The 17355-nt window shown below is 56.7% G+C and overlaps 3 protein-coding genes and 1 long non-coding RNA gene across 8 annotated transcripts in view; 2 read left to right on the top strand and 2 right to left on the bottom strand.

Moving 5' to 3' along the window:
* Positions 1–5917, top strand: part of CNOT3 (CCR4-NOT transcription complex subunit 3) — a 17313-nt gene extending 11396 nt beyond the window's left edge. For all 4 annotated transcript variants that reach the window (XM_077130810.1, XM_077130813.1, XM_077130812.1 and 1 more), the window contains exons 13-18: positions 68–266; positions 2413–2512; positions 2607–2805; positions 3183–3315; positions 4004–4129; positions 5546–5917. In XM_077130810.1, the coding sequence (XP_076986925.1) occupies positions 68–266; positions 2413–2512; positions 2607–2805; positions 3183–3315; positions 4004–4129; positions 5546–5644 (856 nt within the window). In that variant the 3' untranslated portion in view covers positions 5645–5917. The remainder of the gene's footprint in view (positions 1–67; positions 267–2412; positions 2513–2606; positions 2806–3182; positions 3316–4003; positions 4130–5545) is intronic.
* LENG1 (leukocyte receptor cluster member 1) lies at positions 5875–10020 on the bottom strand. Its single transcript, XM_077130823.1, has 4 exons — positions 9616–10020; positions 8390–8569; positions 6927–7189; positions 5875–6209 (listed from the first exon to the last, which is right to left on the bottom strand). The coding sequence occupies exons 1-4, from the start codon at positions 9745–9747 to the stop codon at positions 5990–5992; spliced, it is 795 nt and encodes a 264-aa protein (XP_076986938.1). The 5' UTR covers positions 9748–10020; the 3' UTR covers positions 5875–5989.
* On the top strand, positions 6450–13233 carry LOC143658659 (uncharacterized). Its single transcript, XR_013163271.1, has 3 exons — positions 6450–11633; positions 12236–12682; positions 12935–13233. It is a non-coding gene; the product is annotated as an uncharacterized LOC143658659 (long non-coding RNA).
* TMC4 (transmembrane channel like 4) lies at positions 10133–17355 on the bottom strand. 2 transcript variants are annotated; one of them, XM_077130814.1, is made up of 15 exons: positions 17258–17355; positions 16637–16847; positions 14964–15109; positions 14646–14878; positions 14364–14485; positions 13542–13689; positions 12946–13113; positions 12570–12733; positions 12214–12340; positions 11827–11924; positions 11388–11571; positions 11002–11132; positions 10750–10905; positions 10528–10606; positions 10133–10432 (listed from the first exon to the last, which is right to left on the bottom strand). In XM_077130814.1, the coding sequence occupies exons 1-15, from the start codon at positions 17334–17336 to the stop codon at positions 10340–10342; spliced, it is 2139 nt and encodes a 712-aa protein (XP_076986929.1). In that variant the 5' UTR covers positions 17337–17355; the 3' UTR covers positions 10133–10339. The 2 variants fall into 2 exon arrangements, with proteins under 2 accessions (XP_076986929.1, XP_076986930.1); XM_077130815.1 differs by having other exon boundaries at positions 11511–11571.

Below are 17355 nucleotides of genomic sequence, written 5' to 3'. Positions count from 1 at the left end.
CCCTATCCATTCCCACCCTCAGGAACCCTCTTCTAAGACCCCCGCCCTTTTCTCTCCTCTCTACCAGGAAGGAACCCAGTGCAGCAGCCCCAACAGGGGCTGGGGGCGTGGCCCCAGGCTCAGGGAACACCGCTGGGGGGCCCAGCCTCCTGGTGCCACTAGCTGTGAATCCTCCCAGCTCCCCGACGCCCAGCTTCAGTGAGGCCAAGGCAGCTGGCACCCTGCTCAATGGACCTCCGCAGTTCAGCACCACCCCGGAGATCAAGGTGAACCTCCAGACACACAGGGGGTACAGAGCCTGCCCTCTCCTCTCCCTCTGTGTCCGGGCCCTGCCATCTTCCCACCAGGTGTCTCCTATCCCCTTTTCTCAAAGTCTCTGAGACTAGTGCTACCATCTCCACCCCCTCTGCTCTCTGGATCTGTCCCCTTGCACTTGCTCTTTCTCTGGGTCTTTCAGCACCCTCATCTTGATCTTGGGACCCTCATTCTCTGTCTTACTCCACCCCACCCTCACGTTGGGTTTCTTTCCTTTTCCTGGTTGCACTCGCTTGCTTTCTCCAGGTTCCTATCTTCCTCTCTCTTCCCTCTCCCAACTCCAGGTCTCAATACCCATTTTTCCTCACAAGACACACTGAGTTCTCTACTTTGCCTGACCCATTATCTAGCCTGCTGCTCTCCTTTTCCCACTCAGAAGCCATTTCGGTGGAGGTCTGCTCTGGGCTGCCCTTTGAGTGAATAAGTACAGCCTAGTCCCTGCTCTTAGGTAGCTTGCCTCCGGGCGTGGGAAACAAGTCGTGACTGTGCAGGGTGTTGTGCTGGTCAGGGACCTGCAGAGGGTGCTGTGAACTGACGAGGGGCATCTAACCTAACCTGAGGGAGGCTTCTTGGAGGAAGCGGTGTTTCATCTGAAATCTGGGCCAGGGCATGAGGGGCCACAGGTGCAGGAAAGGCTAGTGGAGGAAGGAAGGATTCTCCCATCCCTGGATTCTGGTAGGGAACTGAGGTCTCACTTGGTGGCTAGAAGGCTTGGCAGGAGTTCCACAGAGAAAGGATGAGTCCAGGCTGGCTGCAGGGCAAGCTGATGATGGTGGGGTTCAGCTGCAGAGGGCAGCAGGGTGCACATTCCCGAGGGCTGGAATTGCAGCATCAGGAGCTAGGAGCTGATGCCTAAGCCAGTGTGTTCAGCCTTGGGTCCCTGGGGAGGCAGAGTAGGTGTAGGTCCGAGTCCTGGTATTGCCCCTTCTGGTTCTGTGATTTGGAGAGCATTCTGTAACCTTTCTGCTCCTTAGTCTCCTCATCTGAAAAGCGGGAATGATGTCTATTATACCTCCACAAAGGATTCATAGGAAATTAAATAATCCTCCTAAAGCTCTTAGAGTGGCTTCTGGCTCAGAGTGAGCACTCCAGTTTTAGAAGTTTTATGGATAGGAAACTCATGGGTGTGTGAATTTTTCTGGGGAAGTAAAAAGGATCAAATAAGCTTTGAGATTCTCACAAGTGGCCCAGGAGTTTATAAAAAATGAAATCAAATTACTGGGGAGGGTCATGGTGGGTCATAGAAAGATTTAGGGTTGAAAAAGAACAAATAGTGTGGGAAAGATCCCTATGTGGCTGGTGCGGGGGGAGGGGCGGGTGACAGAGGGAAGGGATGGGCCTGAGAGGGACTCTGGAAATGAGACACGTGGGCCTTGGTGACAGGGTTTGGGGAGTGGGGCAGAGGGAGGAGGTGACAGCAACTGCCCTGGGCCAAGATAAATGCAGAACCACCCTGAACTGGAGATCGGGTGAGGCTGCTTGGATTGCAAGGAAGAGGAAACTAGTCTAACCCCCTCACCTAGGGGGAAGGAGATTGTGGGCTTTGGGTGCTGGAGGTCCAACCTGCTTGTTTGACCAGTGAGGACACTAAGTTCCATAGAGAGGCCAGACCCTGCCCCTGTCACCTCAAGTCCCTCAGAGGCAGAGAAGTTAAAATCCAGACAACCCCCTGCCTCCCTAAAAACGTCATATGGTGCAATTGGCAGCTGAGTGGTGCTCTTCCTGGCATGCCAGTGTTCTTGGAGAAGAGTGTATCATTGCTGTGTTGTATGACAAAAATACATGCTCTGCACTTTGATTTCTTTTCTCTGTAGTGTGTCATGAACTTCTATTTTCAAAATAGCTGCACAGTGTCCCAAAACTCACCAGGCCTCTTCTACTAATAGATGCTTCCTTCGAGTCCAGTGTTTCCCACTATCACAGTGCTGCAGTGAACAGTTTTTTTACATGTCATGATTGGCCCTAAGATCGGGGTCTGGGATATGGGTATTCACATACCCTCCCAGCACAGCAGTCAGGAGGGCCCGGGACCTCTGGTGGGGGCTGTGCTTGTACTCCCACTCCAGAGCCTTAGGCTGGCACCTCTCCCTGCCCTAGGCTCCTGAGCCTTTGAGCTCCTTGAAATCCATGGCAGAGCGGGCGGCCATCAGCTCCGGCATTGAGGGCCCTGCGCCAGCACTGCACCTGACCGAGCGAGGTGAGGGACCCAGGATGATGGGAGAAGGAGGGGGAGGAAACAGAGAGGAGGGGCCCGGTGCCAGCCTCACCACTGAGGGCTCCCCTCCCCATAGACATCCTCCTGAGCAGTACGTCCGCGCCACCGGCCTCGGCCCAGCCACCCCTGCAGCTGTCAGAGGTGAACATCCCGCTGTCCCTGGGCGTGTGTCCACTGGGGCCCGTGCCCCTCACCAAGGAGCAGCTCTACCAGCAGGCCATGGAAGAGGCCGCCTGGCACCACATGCCCCACCCCTCTGACTCCGAGCGTATCCGGTGAGGGGCCAGAGGGAGGTCCTGGGGGCTGGGACTCCTGAGACTGAGGGAGGCAGTTACAGCTAGGGATAGTGTACCTGGGTTCTGAGACTAGGTAAAGATTGCTGGGTCCATAGACAGAAAGAATGTGGACTGAGCCCATGGGGTCTGAGCACTGGATTTGAGGTTCTCCAAAGGAGTTAGGGACTGAGGTGTTAAATGTTGGGGTGACTAGGTGCCCAAGAAACTCCCTTCAATCAGTGAGAGAGGTGGGGCGCTGGGAGCAAAAGTCCAGGGGGCGCTTCAGGCTGGAGTCAAACGAATGGGTGAGTTTCGATTGCCCTCTCACTCAGAGCTGGTGCTGGCAGCTGGCACCAACCCCTTCTGTTGCCCCACAGGCAGTACCTCCCCCGGAACCCCTGCCCGACACTCCCCTACCACCACCAGATGCCACCCCCACACTCGGACACCGTGGAGTTCTACCAGCGCCTGTCAACCGAGACGCTGTTCTTCATCTTCTACTATCTGGAGGTACAGCAGGGCCCCCGGGACAGCCTCGGGCCCCCCGGCTTCACCACCACCGCCGCCGTCCCCCCTCGGGCTGGAGGGGTGAGGTGGGTGCCCCACTGCGGCTATTGGGACCGCACCCCTCTCCTTGTCCCCAGTCCTGGGCCCCCCAAACCCAATTTGTCCCTGCCCCACTTGGTGGCCCAGAGGTGTTAGTGCTGCTGTGAGGGGCCTCCACAGACAGAGCTAGGCCTGCCCCCTGCAGCAAACAGGAGCTCCAGACCCACTTCCAGGTGCTCCCCACCTTGACTCGTGTCAGGTGACTCTGGTCTAGGCTGCTCTTCCGTTTGGCTCAGTGGCTTATTCTCAGGCCTTGCTGGAGCTAACCAGACACTTCTTTATCTCTTAATGACCCCAGGGAGTTAGGTATAATCACCTTCACTCCAGTTTGGGACATTTTCTAAATTACCTCCTCTCAGTACTCATCACACGTTAGTTTCTCTTAAAAGCTTCTCTGAAAGCAGTTTCTACCTCCTGTCTTCATTTTTCTTCTGGTCAGCATTGGTATGTTCTGTGCCCCCTGCCCCATCTCCAGCTAGATTGCCCAGCCCAACCTAAGTCTGTTGGGGGGGCCCGGCTCAGCCCTAATGCCCCACCCCTGGTCCCCTTCAGGGTCGGGGCTGTGACCCCTGCCCCCATCCTTCCCTCCCAGGGCACAAAGGCCCAGTACCTGGCAGCCAAGGCTCTAAAGAAACAGTCGTGGCGATTCCACACCAAGTACATGATGTGGTTCCAGCGGCACGAGGAGCCCAAGACCATCACGGACGAGTTTGAACAGGTGAGGGCCCTTGTGACGTCCCCCTGGAGTAGCTGGCTCAGAGTCCGGGCTTCATGCTGCAAGGGCACCACCCTGTGCGAGTCATTCAGTTCCTTCTCTTGGCCCTCTCCCTTCACCACCACCCCAGTGGACTCATTCCTCAGACTCACCAAGCTCCTTCCTCTTGGGCCACTTGCCCTTCTTAGAACACGCTTCATCCTCCTTCACTTGACACCTCCTCATCACCCTTTGCGTTTTAGCCTATGTCACTACCTCCAAGAAGCCTTCCCAGAGCCACTCAGCCTGGTACCCCCACTGTGCTCCTCTCCTTTGTAACATGCCCCACTTGGGTGTGTCAAATTTTCTTGTTGGCACATTTCCCCAGGCAAGACTGGGCTCGTCTGGGCGGGGGCAGGTTTGGCTTCCCTCCTCCATCTCCCAGCACCTGAGGAGTAGGGGCTTCTCGGATAGTGAATGGGGAGTTATGTTCTCAAATGATCATCTCATGCACTAATAATTACTCACTTTGAACCTCACACTTCTCTCAAAATATTCTGGAGCCACACCTGGGTTAAATCCAGGTCTAGTTGGGTGACTTTGGGCAAGTCCCTCTAACCTACCTCTGTCTCAGTTTCCTCATCTGCACCTGTGGGGGTAAGAGGATAATCCGCCCTGTGATTGTTCTGAGGATTAACTGAGTCGCCTGTGAAGATGAAATGGTGCCTGATGTGTACAGTGTCATGGATGTATTATATGCTCCCAGTTACTTTTAGTTGGTGTGACCCACAATGTTTTATTTTCACTGAGTACTTCCCTGATGCCCCGTCGTGGAGATGAGCGTGAACTGAGACAGGCAGCTCCCAGCCTGCCTTCTCATGAGTGTTTCAGATGGCCATTCTTTTGGGACCCAGCCCGTGTCCATTTGTGGCCTCTCTGTTTTGCATAAACTGTAGACTTCCTGTCCCATCTAGTTTGGCCCAAGATGATGCTCCAAGTTAGTATATTTCAGCATACCCAATCATTTGGAAACCCCCATTGGAAACCCCCATTCCACCACCATCACCGGTAAAACGTCTGTCCCCAAAGAGTGCTTGGATTTAGACTCTGAGCTGAGCCTCTTCCCTTCTCCAGGACTGGGATAATGATATCCTAAGACTTCAAGGTTTGGGGAAGGTTTTCAGTGTGAGGATGGGCACATGATACGTGGTCGGAAACCGCAGCCGTGGAGAAGAGCCATAGGACGCTTGTCTGTCCTACTCCTCTGGGTGGGTGTGGGCGTCTTCCCTGAAGGAGTGCTGGCGGTGCCCTGGGAGGCAGCTGGCCCAGCGCCTGGCATGTCCACAGCCTAAGGACTGACTGTCCCCCTTGTCTGTCGGTGCGGCCCAGATACCTGACCACCTCCTCTTCTACTCACTGACCGCCTTCTCCCCTGGCCAGGGCACCTACATCTACTTTGACTATGAGAAGTGGGGGCAGCGGAAGAAGGAAGGCTTCACCTTTGAGTACCGCTACCTGGAGGACCGGGACCTCCAGTGACATCGGCCCCCTCCCCCATCCCTCCCCCAGCATGCTGATTCCCCTGCCCAGGTGAGGGCCCTATCCTGGAAGATTGGGGGGAGGCTCCAGGCCATGGGGCATCCCTCTCCCCCAGGAAGCAGGGAGGGGCCACGAGGCTTTCTTTCCTCTCAGCCCCACCCTGGGGGCCCGGGGGTGAGGGCTGTCCCCCCCTCCCCTCCCCAGTGAGGGACATTTTTTTGGTAAACCTATTTTCATTTTGGAAAATATTTATGAATAAATAGTTTTGTATGACGGCTGGCAGCAGCAGCCTCTCCTGTGCCCCCTCAGGAACAGGGAGATGTCAGGGATTGACCCCAGCCAGAGTCAGTGAGAAAGGTGGGGGTCCTGTTGGCGGGGGCGCCGAGCCAGCTGAGGGTGGAACTGGGAGTTGTACCGCCGCCGCCGTTCATCTGTCTCTTCCTCTTCTGGTTGGTCCTCTTGGAGCAGCCCACCTCGGACCCGGGCCAGCAGGGCCTCTGCCCGAGCCCTCTCTGCTGCTTCCCGCCGAAGACGCTCAGCTCGAAGCTTGTCCAGGGATGGGGGTCTAGGGAAAGAAGAGTCAGAGAGCTGGGTGTACATACTGCGGGAGGCCCTTCCCCTCTGCCATGGCAAACCCCCTTGCTTGCATCTGGCATGTTCATGGTCTCCGCTCTCAAAGCCTGCTGGACAAAGGCACCCCAATTCTAGGCTCAGGAACCTGACCTCAAGCCACAAGCAAGTCCTAGGCCTTGTATTCTCTAGTCTCTCATCTGATGCCCCCCCCCCCCCCGCCTCAATCAAGCAAGCCCAGTGCTAACTGCAGCACTGCCCCAGCTCTGAGTCTGTTTCCCCTTCTCCAGAGAGGAGACTAGCCCGTGCACTCACTCCACATGCTGGGTCTGGCATCCTGGGAATACAGACATGGGTTTACTCTAACCCAGTGGCTCTCAAACTTTGGTCTCAGGATCTCTTTACACTTAAAAATTAAAAAGTTTTATGTGGGTCGTATGAACAGTTAGTGGATTAGAAATGAAAACAGAAGCATGTATCCCATTAGCCCTGGGAGCCTCTGGAAACCTCCATGGTACACTTGATAATGAGTGAAAAAAGGTAAACAGTGTTGTGAAATAGGCCTGACCTCATAGAACCACTGAAAGGGTCCCTAGACTATACTTTGAGAACCACTGCTCTATGCAGCCAGCTCCTGACTGCTATGTGACCCCAAGACAGTCCCTGCTGGGGCATGGGGCTTTAATTCTACTCTAGGGCTGGGTCGTCTTACTCTTCAGGCCGCTGTTTCTCAGATCCTTCCTTTTCCTTCCTGCTATGACCTCCATCACTACCGCTATGCCTTCTCTTCTTCCCCAAATGCTTCTCCATCTCCCGGAGGGGGTCCAAGCGGCTCTTGATCTTTTCTTCTGGTCCTGGGCCAGATGGAGGGCCCCCTCGCGCTGGGGGGAGCTGGTACCAAGGGGGTTGAGTCTGGGCTTCGGCTGCACTCTGGCCCAGATATGTCAGGATGCCCAGAGCTTTCTCTTGCCTCTCCTGGGGGAGCCAGAAAATAGGGGAAAAGATGAGGCATTGCCTTTGCACAGTGCCTAAGGATGTCAAGTATTTCCCTCAGGGAGACCTAGATATCACAGTGGGAGGCAGAAAAATGTACTGAGGGCGTGTTGTGAGCCAGCTGTGCTAGGTGCTGGGACAGAACAGAACAAATCAGGCCAAGCTCCTGTCCTGCTGGGACAGTGGCAGGTGATGGCAGATGCAGTTAACAAAAGCATGGGAAGGGGATGGAGAGAAAAACGGTGGAACTACTTGATGGTTGCAAGGCAAGGCATCTTTGGGCAAATGATGAAAAGAAAGAAAAGTGAAGGAGACTTGTGAGCTAGGGGGAGGAGTAACTGAGGCAAAGGGAGCAGAAAGCAACACCAAGTGAAGGACAAGATGATTTACAATTTCAAGAGGTTTCTGGTTGCTGGCTGTGTGCAGAATATGCTGTAGAGGCAACAGAGCCCTGCCAAGCTTGTGTGATTCCAAGATGAGGGACAAAAAAGGGGCACAGGGGGAGGATATGAGAAGTAGCTGGATTCCAGGTGTCCCAATATCTTGGAGACAGAGCCAGCAGGACTTGCTGCTGGATCTGTAAAGCAGGGTTGAGTCAGGGAGTAGGGTAGGGTGACAGTTCCCTCCTGTGTAGGCTGCCATGGGCATGGTAGCACATTCCATGCAGTGTCTCTGGCCCCAAGCACTAAATGCCAGCAGCCCCCTTCACCAATGGAAAGCCAGGGCAGTGGGGGGAAGCCACAAATTTGTAGATGTGCAGAGAGTGGTGCTGCCTCTTAAAAACCCTGAGGGCTTATGAAATAGAAAAAAAGGAGATTTGAGAATAAGGGAAGCAGACCCTTCAAACTCTCAACCTGGGAATTTATGGGAACACTTACAGAAAGGACCAGGTGTTCGAAAATGAGTTAGCACCATTGCCCCTTACATTTCCCAAATCTCTGTAGGCCCTAGACAAGGTGGAGACCTGGGTTCTGTACTGGCAGTCCCAGGGTTGGGATGGCTCCAGCTCTACCTCCAAATCCTGTGGGGGCCAGATGAGTGCTGTTTAGGTACTGGTGTCAATTCTCTGGACAGATTAGCTCATTTAATCCCCACTGTATCTTAGTACTTCTTAATCACACCCAAGGGCCAAAGCCCCCTTGCTGCCCCCAACATCTGATGAAATGCTTGAGGCCAGCTTACTTTCTCCTGTCGCTTTTCTTCCTCATATTCTTTATTGCCTCTGGTCGCCCCTTTCCCTTCCTCCAGCAGTTCCCGAAATAGGTCCACAGGTCCAGAATTTGGGGCTCCCGCCTCTGCTGCTTCAAGCTCAGGTGGCGCATTCTGATGCCTGGCTTTCTTCCGCAGAAATTCTGTGCGAGCCTGGAGACAAGAAAGTTATAGGCAGGACATTCAAAACCTAGAGGTGACTGAAGGAACTGACATTCAGAACCTAGAAGTGACTGAAGGAATTGTTTGATGTGGACCACAAAAAATCAAGTTCTTAGTGTTAAGGTTTATAAGAAAACACGGCACTGGGAGCCCAGGAGAGGCATCTCTCCCAACACAGGGTGATGGGGGTGAGAGGTGGGGAGTGATGTGGCAATGTCTGGGTTTCCTAAACTGTCTTTTAATTAGTAAATCGTGGGCTAAGGATGGTGGGGAGGAGATTCCTGGCCTAAACTGGGTTTCCCAATCTCAAGTGACAATAAAAACAGCTATCCAGATAGCCAAACTTTTTATTAGGACAGGTAATGTGGATTCTAGGCATAACTCCAAATCACAACTTCCGGTCGAACTTGTAATTTCCACTGACGTGAATAATAAAATGAGCCCAAACTAACAACTTCGACCTAACCACCTCCCAGCCAGTATTGAGGATCAGACTGGCTAAAGAACTGAAAGTCAGATGTAAACCAAAAATTAAGGCACTATAAAGAAGGTCTCTAGTATGCATGCATGGTTGCGGGGCGGCGAAACCTAGCTTGTCCCACTCGGCCAGGCGATTTCTAGCGATTTCGCAAGTCAAGCGCTCTGCACGGCGTGAGCATACGCTACATGCTCAATAAACAGGGACATTGTACAGGCAAACTACAAGCTAATCCGAATTACCTTGCACCACGAGCAAGGGTCCACTAATTTATTCAATGGATATTTTATTAAGTTCTTACTCTGTGCTAAGCACTGGTCTGGTCACTAGAAACGGTGGGGTCCACCAACATGAGGGGTGAGGTCGAGGCAGGTTTCGCGGAGGTTTGCGGAGAAACGCCTCCGTAGAGTCAGGCCCCGTCCCTTAGCTACATCATACCCAGAGCGCCTGTGCCCTGCGCTCACTTCCGGCTCCTGTCGGAGGCGCCTGCGCGTCACGCTCACTTCCGGTCAGTGCTCTTAGACCCCAGGTGCCCCTCCCGGCCAGGCTCGGAGCTTACCTCTTGCTGAGCTAGCAGCACTTTCCGCTCACGTTCTTTCTCCTCCTCCCGGGCCCGAGCCTCGTCACGCCGTACGCGGGCGACATTGTCTTTGTTGCGGACGTGCCAACTCTTCTTGGGCAAGATATTCATGGCGCCGTGGCCGTCCACAGACTGTTAGGCCCGCCTTGTTAGCGCTTCCGATTGGCGAGAGGGTACTCCCTCCCTGCTGTCCCTGGCTCGGCCACAGATTGGCCCTGGGCTAAATGACACGCCTCCTCCCGGTCTGGGGCGAGAGGTTATTGGCTGAGGCGCCCACCTCCCATTCCCTGGAGTCCCGGACGTTCATCTCTTGTCAGGGTTCTAAGTCAATCAAGAGTGGCCTCGCCCCCGACGCCGCAGGCTGCGGCCGCCGATTGGCTGGCAGGCCCGTCAAGTCCTTTGGCGGAGGCGCTTTCCACACCCACCCGCAGGCGCCCACATTTGATTGGCCGAGGGCCCTCCCCGGTTTCAGGAAAGGTTTCAGAGCGGGCTCAGCAGCCTCCGACAGTGTTTATTGACGCGAGAAAGAGGTTAGCTAGCGAGTCCGGGACTTGGCGGCGGGGTCTCAGGGCCCTGGAAATCTCGGAATGCCAGGGCTGGAAAGATGTGGAATCTCCTCCAATGCTGCCGCTTTATAGTGACGGGATCGGGGTTTGCAGTGTGACGGCGGGTCTGGGCGGGCCTGGGGCCTGGAGGTGGGACTTCATTCCGAGCCGGGCTGGGTAGGAAAAAGAGCCTCGCTGCCCCCGCTCAGCGCCACAGCACGCTGTGCCAGGAAAACCTTGTTCTGCGCTTCCTGGGGTAAAGAGAGGGGGACATAAGCCAGGCCTTTCCCCCGCGTCCCTTTCCATATTCCCCAGAGGCCTCGACCAGGTGCCGGGCCTGGCTCACCGTCTCTATTTGGCGCTTGAGCTCGGAGATGAGGTGTCCATAGGAGTCAGCCATGGCCACGGTAAACGCCATAAGGATGCTGGAGGAGACACACCCCAAACGCTCTTCGAAAAGCTTCAGCATCCGGTTCCTCAGAAAGCCCAGGGGTCTACGCCCGCAGACTGCAGGAATCCGGTCCCCCAGTCCCTCCTCCGTCGGACCCAGGAGTCCGGGTCCCCTCACCTGGAGAGCAGCAGAAGAGGCACTGCAAAAGCCTGGGTCCCCAGGAAGAAGAGGAACTCGCGGGCGGTCTGAGGGAGGCTTTCAATAGACGTAGGGATCTGCGCCCAGATGGACGTCTGTTCCCGGAACGGGCCACAAGCCTTGGAGGGTGGGATCCTGAAGAGAGAGGCAGGCTGGCTCCAGGAGGGCCGGGGTCAGGGCCCTGTACAAGGGTGGGTGGAGGGAGGGAGAGGCGCGCGCCCTCACACTTACAGGAAGATGCTGTAAAGCACCGGGATAGCGGAGAGGGCCAGACCCAGGAGGAGGACCAGCGGGAAAAAGAAATTCACCGTGGAAGCCCGGAAGGTGCGGGAGGCCGGGGAGCAGGTGGAGTAGAGGATGAACTGGTGAGGGAAGGTGGGGGTGGAGGAGATATCGGACACAAGGAGCTGACGACTCAGCAGACCAGCCCCCCACCGCCCCCTCCTTAGCCGGGACCCAAAAGTGCGGGTCCCCAGTCCTGTCCCTGCGTCAGTGCCAGCATCCTCCCTCCGCAGGACCCAGGAGTCACGTCCCTCAGTCCCTTCCTCTCCCAGGACCCAGCGGTCCAGGCCCCCAGTAACTCCCGCCTGAGAGCCTGAGTCCCCCGGACCCTGCACCTTCTTCAGATGGAAAAGCAGCAGGAACTTGACCGTGTTGAGCATGGGCAGCAGAGGGCAGAAGAAACTCCCTACCCAGACCACGGTCTGTGCGTAGACCAGCCCCAGAACCTCGTCGGGCACCTGGAACTCCTGGGTTGCCGCCAGACGACCCAGAGCCCCCGGACAGAGGCCGCAAATCAGCCTGAGAGAGGGGCGGGGCCGAGTCAGGCGCGTGCGGGCCCGCGACTTTCCTGCCAGTCAAAGGTGCGGACCCGTCTCCACCGCCCCGCCCACCAGTCCTGAGGGAGCGTACAGGAGGGAGGCGGAGCTTCAGGGCTCGGGTCGAAGGAGGCGGCCCGCTGGAGGGGCGGGGTCAGACTGGCGTGGAAGCGCGGAGGGGCGGGGCCTGCGGGTGAAGGGGGCGGGGCGTGGTCACTAGAGGGGGCGTGGCTCTTGCCTTCGAGGAAACTGAAAGAGCAGCGTGACTGCCAAGCTGGTCAGCAGATCAAAGAGCAGGAGCTTGTACATCTCCTGACCGACCCTAGTCTCCCAGCACTGACAAGAAAGACAACGGGTTAGGATTTCAGGACCCAGGCACCCGGCGGCCCACGCATCCGGCCCTCCACGTTGCTAGCCTGAAACCCCACGCTACTTTCCCTGCGGGTCCTGAATTCTCTCCAGCATCCATACCCTTGCCCTTAGGAGGAGAGTAATCCAGCACTCCCCGCCTCCAGCCCTCCCTCCCTAACTAACCAGGGGGTCTGGACCCACGCAGCTCTTTCTTCCTCCAGGGACCCAGATCCATCCTGCCCCAGTGTCCGGGAGTCCCAGGCCTTGTCCTCACCGGAAGTTCCTTGTAATTGTAGCCACAAGCTTTGCACTCCACGGCCTCGGCGTCGCCCTTGCAAGTGATCTTCATCCAGAGAGATATGAGCAAGACCAGCAGGGAGGCGAGGCGGAGAAACACGGTCCTGGCAGCGGGAAGAAGGAAGGGAATTAGCACTGGCCGAGAGCATGTTTGGAACGCGCTCACGATTCTCCCCAATTCACGGATGAAGAAATAGGCTCAGTGACAGAGAGTCGGGATTTGAATCTAGAGCGCCCTAGATCCCACGTCGTTAGAATTTCTGTGTTTTATCCCCCAGAACCAGCATCCCTCACACCTGCCCTTGGGTCACCCCCAATCCATAAGGCTGGAACCTGAGCAGGATGAAAACGATCTGGCGGCTCCGAGTGTAGCCCTCCAGAGGGGCAATGAATTTAAACACGAGCGGCAGCACGAAGTTGACCACGGAGATGAAGATAGAAGGAAGGTAATTTGCCCCGAGCTTTAGCAGGGGCATCTGCTGGACCCAGGGCTGCTCCTGGGACGGAAGACAACACAAGAAAATAGGATCTAGGGTCCTGGAGGAGCCTGACCAAGACGCCTGGCCTCAGCCTCTTCTTCCTTCAGGACCCCGAAATCCGAGGCCCAAATTTGTCCCTGCCCCAACTCCTCCTCTCTTAATACCCCAGGAACCCTAGATTTCGAACTTCTCCACCCTTGGAAATGTCTCCTTTCCAAGGCCTTCCGCACCTGCAGCTCCACCGTATACCCGGTAGCCCAGAACACGCCGTAGAAGGCCGCTCCTAGGAGCGCGATCACCAGTAGGTTGAGTAGCAGCCGCACCGACCACAGCCAGGCTTGCTGGCCCAGCGTCCGCACTGCAGCTCGGCGCCGCACCACGGCCTCCTCCAACTCCACCTGCGCCCAGGAGAGAGGTGCACTTCGGCTCCATCTCCCCAGGCCCGGCCGGAGGTCGGGACTCCCGCCTCGACTTGGGCTCAGGCAGCCCGGCCCTCCAAGGACCCGCCCACGGTCCTGGTTCCATCTTTTCCTGGCCCAGCACCGAGGCCCCGCTCCGCAGCCCAAGCCCCGCCCCACGGCCCCGCCCAGTACCCCAAGCCACACCTCTCCGCGCCCCAGCCCAGCATTCCAAGTCCCGGCCCCGCCCACCCGTGGACCCAAGGCGCATTGGCTCCCCCTCCCCGTCGGCCGCGGACTTTGCCCTGCGCCTGGGCACCTCCCAGCCGTCGGGTCCCCGAGGCCCGCCCCTCTGGAGCGAGCTCCGCCAGCCTCTCCTCGCAGGCCCTGCCGCTGCCCCTGTCCGGGTCCAGGCGGCCCGAGCGCACCTGCAGCTCGTAAAGGATGAGGCGCTGGCGCAGCCGCACGTGCTCGTCCCCGCGGAGGCCGAAATCCCAGGCCGAGAACACGCGGTGGCTGTAGCTGGTCAGAGCCCCCGACTCGGCCAACAGTGTCTGCTTCATCCCGGACACCGAGCTGAGGAGGGAGGGGCCCCGGAGGCGGGTGTGGGGGGACAGCCGTGCGGCCACCCCTCTTAGGGGAAATGAGGCCTAAGACCCTCGTGCGGCGAGCTGCCACCTGATGAGAAGGAGTCAGAGGGGTGGAGAGCACAGCCAAAGGCCACTGAGAGTCAGAGGACAGGCACCCCGGAGAGAGACCCCAGAGGGCACGGAGACTCAGTGAGAAGGGAGGGAAGATCAGAGCGAGGGGAAGACCCAGGGACAGGAGAACGCGGCCCAGAGCGGAGGTGGGAGTTGGAGAAGATCCAGGGAGAGGGGGATGGAGGCCCAGAGAAGGGGGAACAGAGAAGGGGTGGGGCACAGAGACCCAAGGAGAGGGGGACAGAGACCCTGGCACATAGTAGGTACTCAGTAAATATCTGTTGACTGGCCCCTCTCTGTTCCCCTACAGCACTTGCTCCCACCAGAACGCAGTTAGCCGGCTTGCTTGCTTAACATCTTCCCAACAGACTTCAGGAATCTAGGATTTCCAGCCTCTAGCACGTGTTAAACATCTGCCAGTGAACTCCAACTCAGGGAGAGAAAGGGACCACAGAACAAAACTCAGGACTCTTGAGAAGGGGGGCTGCCACCACCAGCCTCGGACCCAGGGGCCCTGAGCGTGGGGGGCGGGCTGTATCACTCACTGACCGACGCAGGATGAGCAGGAGGCAGAGAAGGCCGATGGCGAAGACGGAGCACACGTAGGTGAGGGCCAGGGTCTCGCGGGAGGGGTAGAAGCCGTAGAAGAGAGGGGACCACTCCAGGTAACCCTGGAGAGGGAAAGTGGCTCAGGGGTCCCTGTGAGGCTGGCAGGGGTGGGGCTCAGGGACTGGACGGCCACAGTCTGGGGGTCGGGTGCCTTCCAGGGTGCCGGACCGCCCAGCTGGGCAGGGACCCCACCCCCATCCCCCTGGGGACCCAGGCGCGCACCTCCCCCGAGAGCAGGTTGAAGAGCTGGGTGGAGAAGGCGACCAGGCCCTGGGGGCGGGGGCTGTAGGCGCTGCAGGGCAAGGAGGTTCCGGGGCCGGGGGGCCCCGGGGGGGGCCCTTCCAGCCAGGTGGGCAGCAGCACCATACAGGCTTTGAGTGCTGCCGCCAGCACGTTGAGAAGCAGCAGGAAGCGCAGCAGCGAGAAGTAGGACTCGGTGCCGGCGCCAAACTGGCCTGTAAGGGGGCGACAGAGAGGGGCCTCAGCGTGCTCCCCGGCCGCCACCTGCCGCGCCTGCCCCCCACCCCAACCCCAGCGTACCCCCGATCCTCTTGAGCGTCCACGCCCAGGGCTTCAGGCCACGGAGGCCTGCTCGCAGCTTCTCCTTGGACCTCCGAAGCAGCCGGACCCAGTGGGCCACCGTGGACCCCGAGTCTGGGGCATCTTGGTCCTTAGTGTGGCTCTGCCTGGAAGGGAAACGGTCAGAGACGGTCAGTGAAGGGCCAGCAGTCCCCAACCTGGAGCAGCAAGCGGGGGCAGAAACAGCCGAACAGCTGGCATATTCGTAACTAGAACACTATACAGTAACAGAAGGAGTTAATATGCAAGAGAATAAAGAGTTCCTTGGAAACTGAAACATAGAGCTCCTGCATGACCCGTCAGTTCCACCCCTAGGTAAATACCCTAAAAGAACTGAAAGCTGGGACCCAAACACATGCACACCGATGTTCAGAGCACCCTTATTTACAGTAGCCCAAAGGTGGAAGCAACCAAGTGTTCCTCAGCAGATGAATGGATCAACAAAATGTAGCATATCCACCAATGGATTATGATTCAGTTGTGAAAACGAATGGAGTTCTGATACATGTTGAATGAAGGAGGCCAGACACCAAAAGGCAAAATATTGTATGATTCCATTCATGTGGAATATCTAGAATAAGCAAATTCCTAGAGACAGAAGGCAGGGCAGAGGCGGGAGTGGAGGATGGGCAGTTCTCCCTTAATGGGCATAGAGTTTCTGTTTGGGGTGACAGGAAAGTTTTGATAATGGGTGGGGTGTCAGTAGCACAGCAGTGCAAATGCAATGAAAGCCACTGCACTGTACACGTTCAAGTGTCTAAAAGGGAAATTGTGTGATATTTCTTTTACCACAATGAAAGGAAAAAAGAACACCATTGGAGAAAGCTATCTGTGCATTCCTTGAGTTTCTAATATAATTTAAAAAAATAATAAATATGGCACAATTCCATTGCCATAAAGTTCATGAGCAAGTACAATTAAAGCCTGTTGTTTAGGGATACACTCACAGGTGGTAAAGCTGTAACGAAAGCAAGGTAGTGAGAATTCCAAAAGTGAGGGAAAGGATTACCTGGTGGGGAGGTAAGGGGGGGTACTGGGGAGGGGCACCTGGGGTGCTGTTGCCCTACATGGACCTTACCTGTACACCCACTTTAAATCTGCATATCCACGTTTCATGCACTTTTCTGTAGGCATATATCACAATAAAGCACAGAAAGGACAAAAGAAACAAAAAGGAAGGGAAGGCAGAAAGAGGGAAAGAGAGGGAGGGTTGGCTTTTTGAACTTGTTTGGCTTAATGCTTAACGTCCTTTGCCTCGTGAAATGTCTAGTTATTTTTGAACAATCCCAGCATGTTCATTTTTCACTGGGCCCTGCAAATTAGGTAGGAGAGAGGAGAGAGAGGGAAAAAAAGCAAAGAGAGGATGAAGAAGGGTGGCAGAGATAAAGACATAAAGCAGAGAGAAATAACAGATTTCGGACACGAAAAGAGAGAAACGGTGACCCTGGGAGAAAGGAAGTCTCAGGGCTACAGAAAGGGACTCACTTGGAATCAGAAGTAGACAAAGACAGGGAAAAAAGAATCTAAGAGAGGCAGCACCGAGAGACAGTCAGAGGGAGAAGCAGAGACAGACTAGAGTGAGGATCCCGATGCCCCTGGGCACTGGGAGTCCAGGGCAGGGCTGGGACCCTCACCTGTGTGCCCGTTTGGCCTGCATGGGCCACGGCAGCTCCCGCAAAGGCTGCGCTTCCTGCAGCTGGTTTTGGGCAGCTTCTGTGACGTCCTGGTTGCTACTTCCTCCTTCCCCCTCCTCCTCCAGTGGTCCCCAAGGCAGCACCCCAGGGCCTCGGTAGCGAAGGGTAGCTGCGCTGGGGAGCTCGTTCAGCACAGAGGACAGGGATGGGCCTGAGGGGGTGGAGGGAGGGGTGTGCAGAGGGCTGGGTAGACCAGGAGTCAGTCCCTGGGCCTTCATCCTCAGGCCAGCAGTCTGGGGGCCTACCGCACCCTCTCCAGTCCAAGCCCCTTCCTTTCCCAAGACCTAAGAGTCTAGAATAGAACCCCAGCCTTCTACTTGCCCTGCATACAGCAGCCTAGAACCCCCCCCAGCCCTTCCCACCCCAAGGCTGAAGCAACCCCAACTTCCTTTTCTTTCTCATTCAGGACCCCACCCCCCAGCTCTCTTGTGACTCTGCTCTCCAGAATCCACCTTCCCAGGACCCAGGCATCCAGGCCACCCCTCTCCACTTCCCAGGACGTCCACCCAGCCCGAGGGTCCCTCCCCTGAGGTTCAATGTGACATCCCCTGGTTATCCCACCTCCTCTGGCCTTCCGGGGTGCCAGCTGCCCCCCAGAGGGGCCCCAGGCTTCGGAATCCCAGTCGGGACTTTCCTCCATGGTCCTGGTTTCCACTGTT

This window comes from Tamandua tetradactyla, chromosome 16, assembly GCF_023851605.1.
Source record: "Tamandua tetradactyla isolate mTamTet1 chromosome 16, mTamTet1.pri, whole genome shotgun sequence".
NCBI classification, from domain to species: Eukaryota; Metazoa; Chordata; class Mammalia; order Pilosa; family Myrmecophagidae; genus Tamandua; species Tamandua tetradactyla.
The sequence above is the reverse complement of the archived record's forward strand: the minus strand, read 5'-3'. Positions and strand labels throughout refer to the sequence as shown.

What these genes read in the sequence shown, in the direction of transcription:
- LENG1 (XM_077130823.1), bottom strand. Translation starts at nt 9,747, where the DNA reads ATGAATATCTTGCCCAAGAAGAGTTGGCACGTCCGCAACAAAGACAAT. An exon ending in AAGAAAAGCGACAGGAGAAA is followed by an intron (nt 7,190 to 8,389) that starts GTAAGCTGGCCT and finishes TGGCTCCCCCAG; the next exon opens with GAGAGGCAAGAGAAAGCTCT. An exon ending in GAGAAACAGCGGCCTGAAGA is followed by an intron (nt 6,210 to 6,926) that starts GTAAGACGACCC and finishes TTCTTTCCCTAG; the next exon opens with ACCCCCATCCCTGGACAAGC.
- TMC4 (XM_077130814.1), bottom strand. Translation starts at nt 17,336, where the DNA reads ATGGAGGAAAGTCCCGACTGGGATTCCGAAGCCTGGGGCCCCTCTGGG. An exon ending in TCAACCTGCTCTCGGGGGAG is followed by an intron (nt 14,486 to 14,645) that starts GTGCGCGCCTGG and finishes TTCCCTCTCCAG; the next exon opens with GGTTACCTGGAGTGGTCCCC. An exon ending in ATCGTTTTCATCCTGCTCAG is followed by an intron (nt 12,341 to 12,569) that starts GTTCCAGCCTTA and finishes TCCCGCTGCCAG; the next exon opens with GACCGTGTTTCTCCGCCTCG.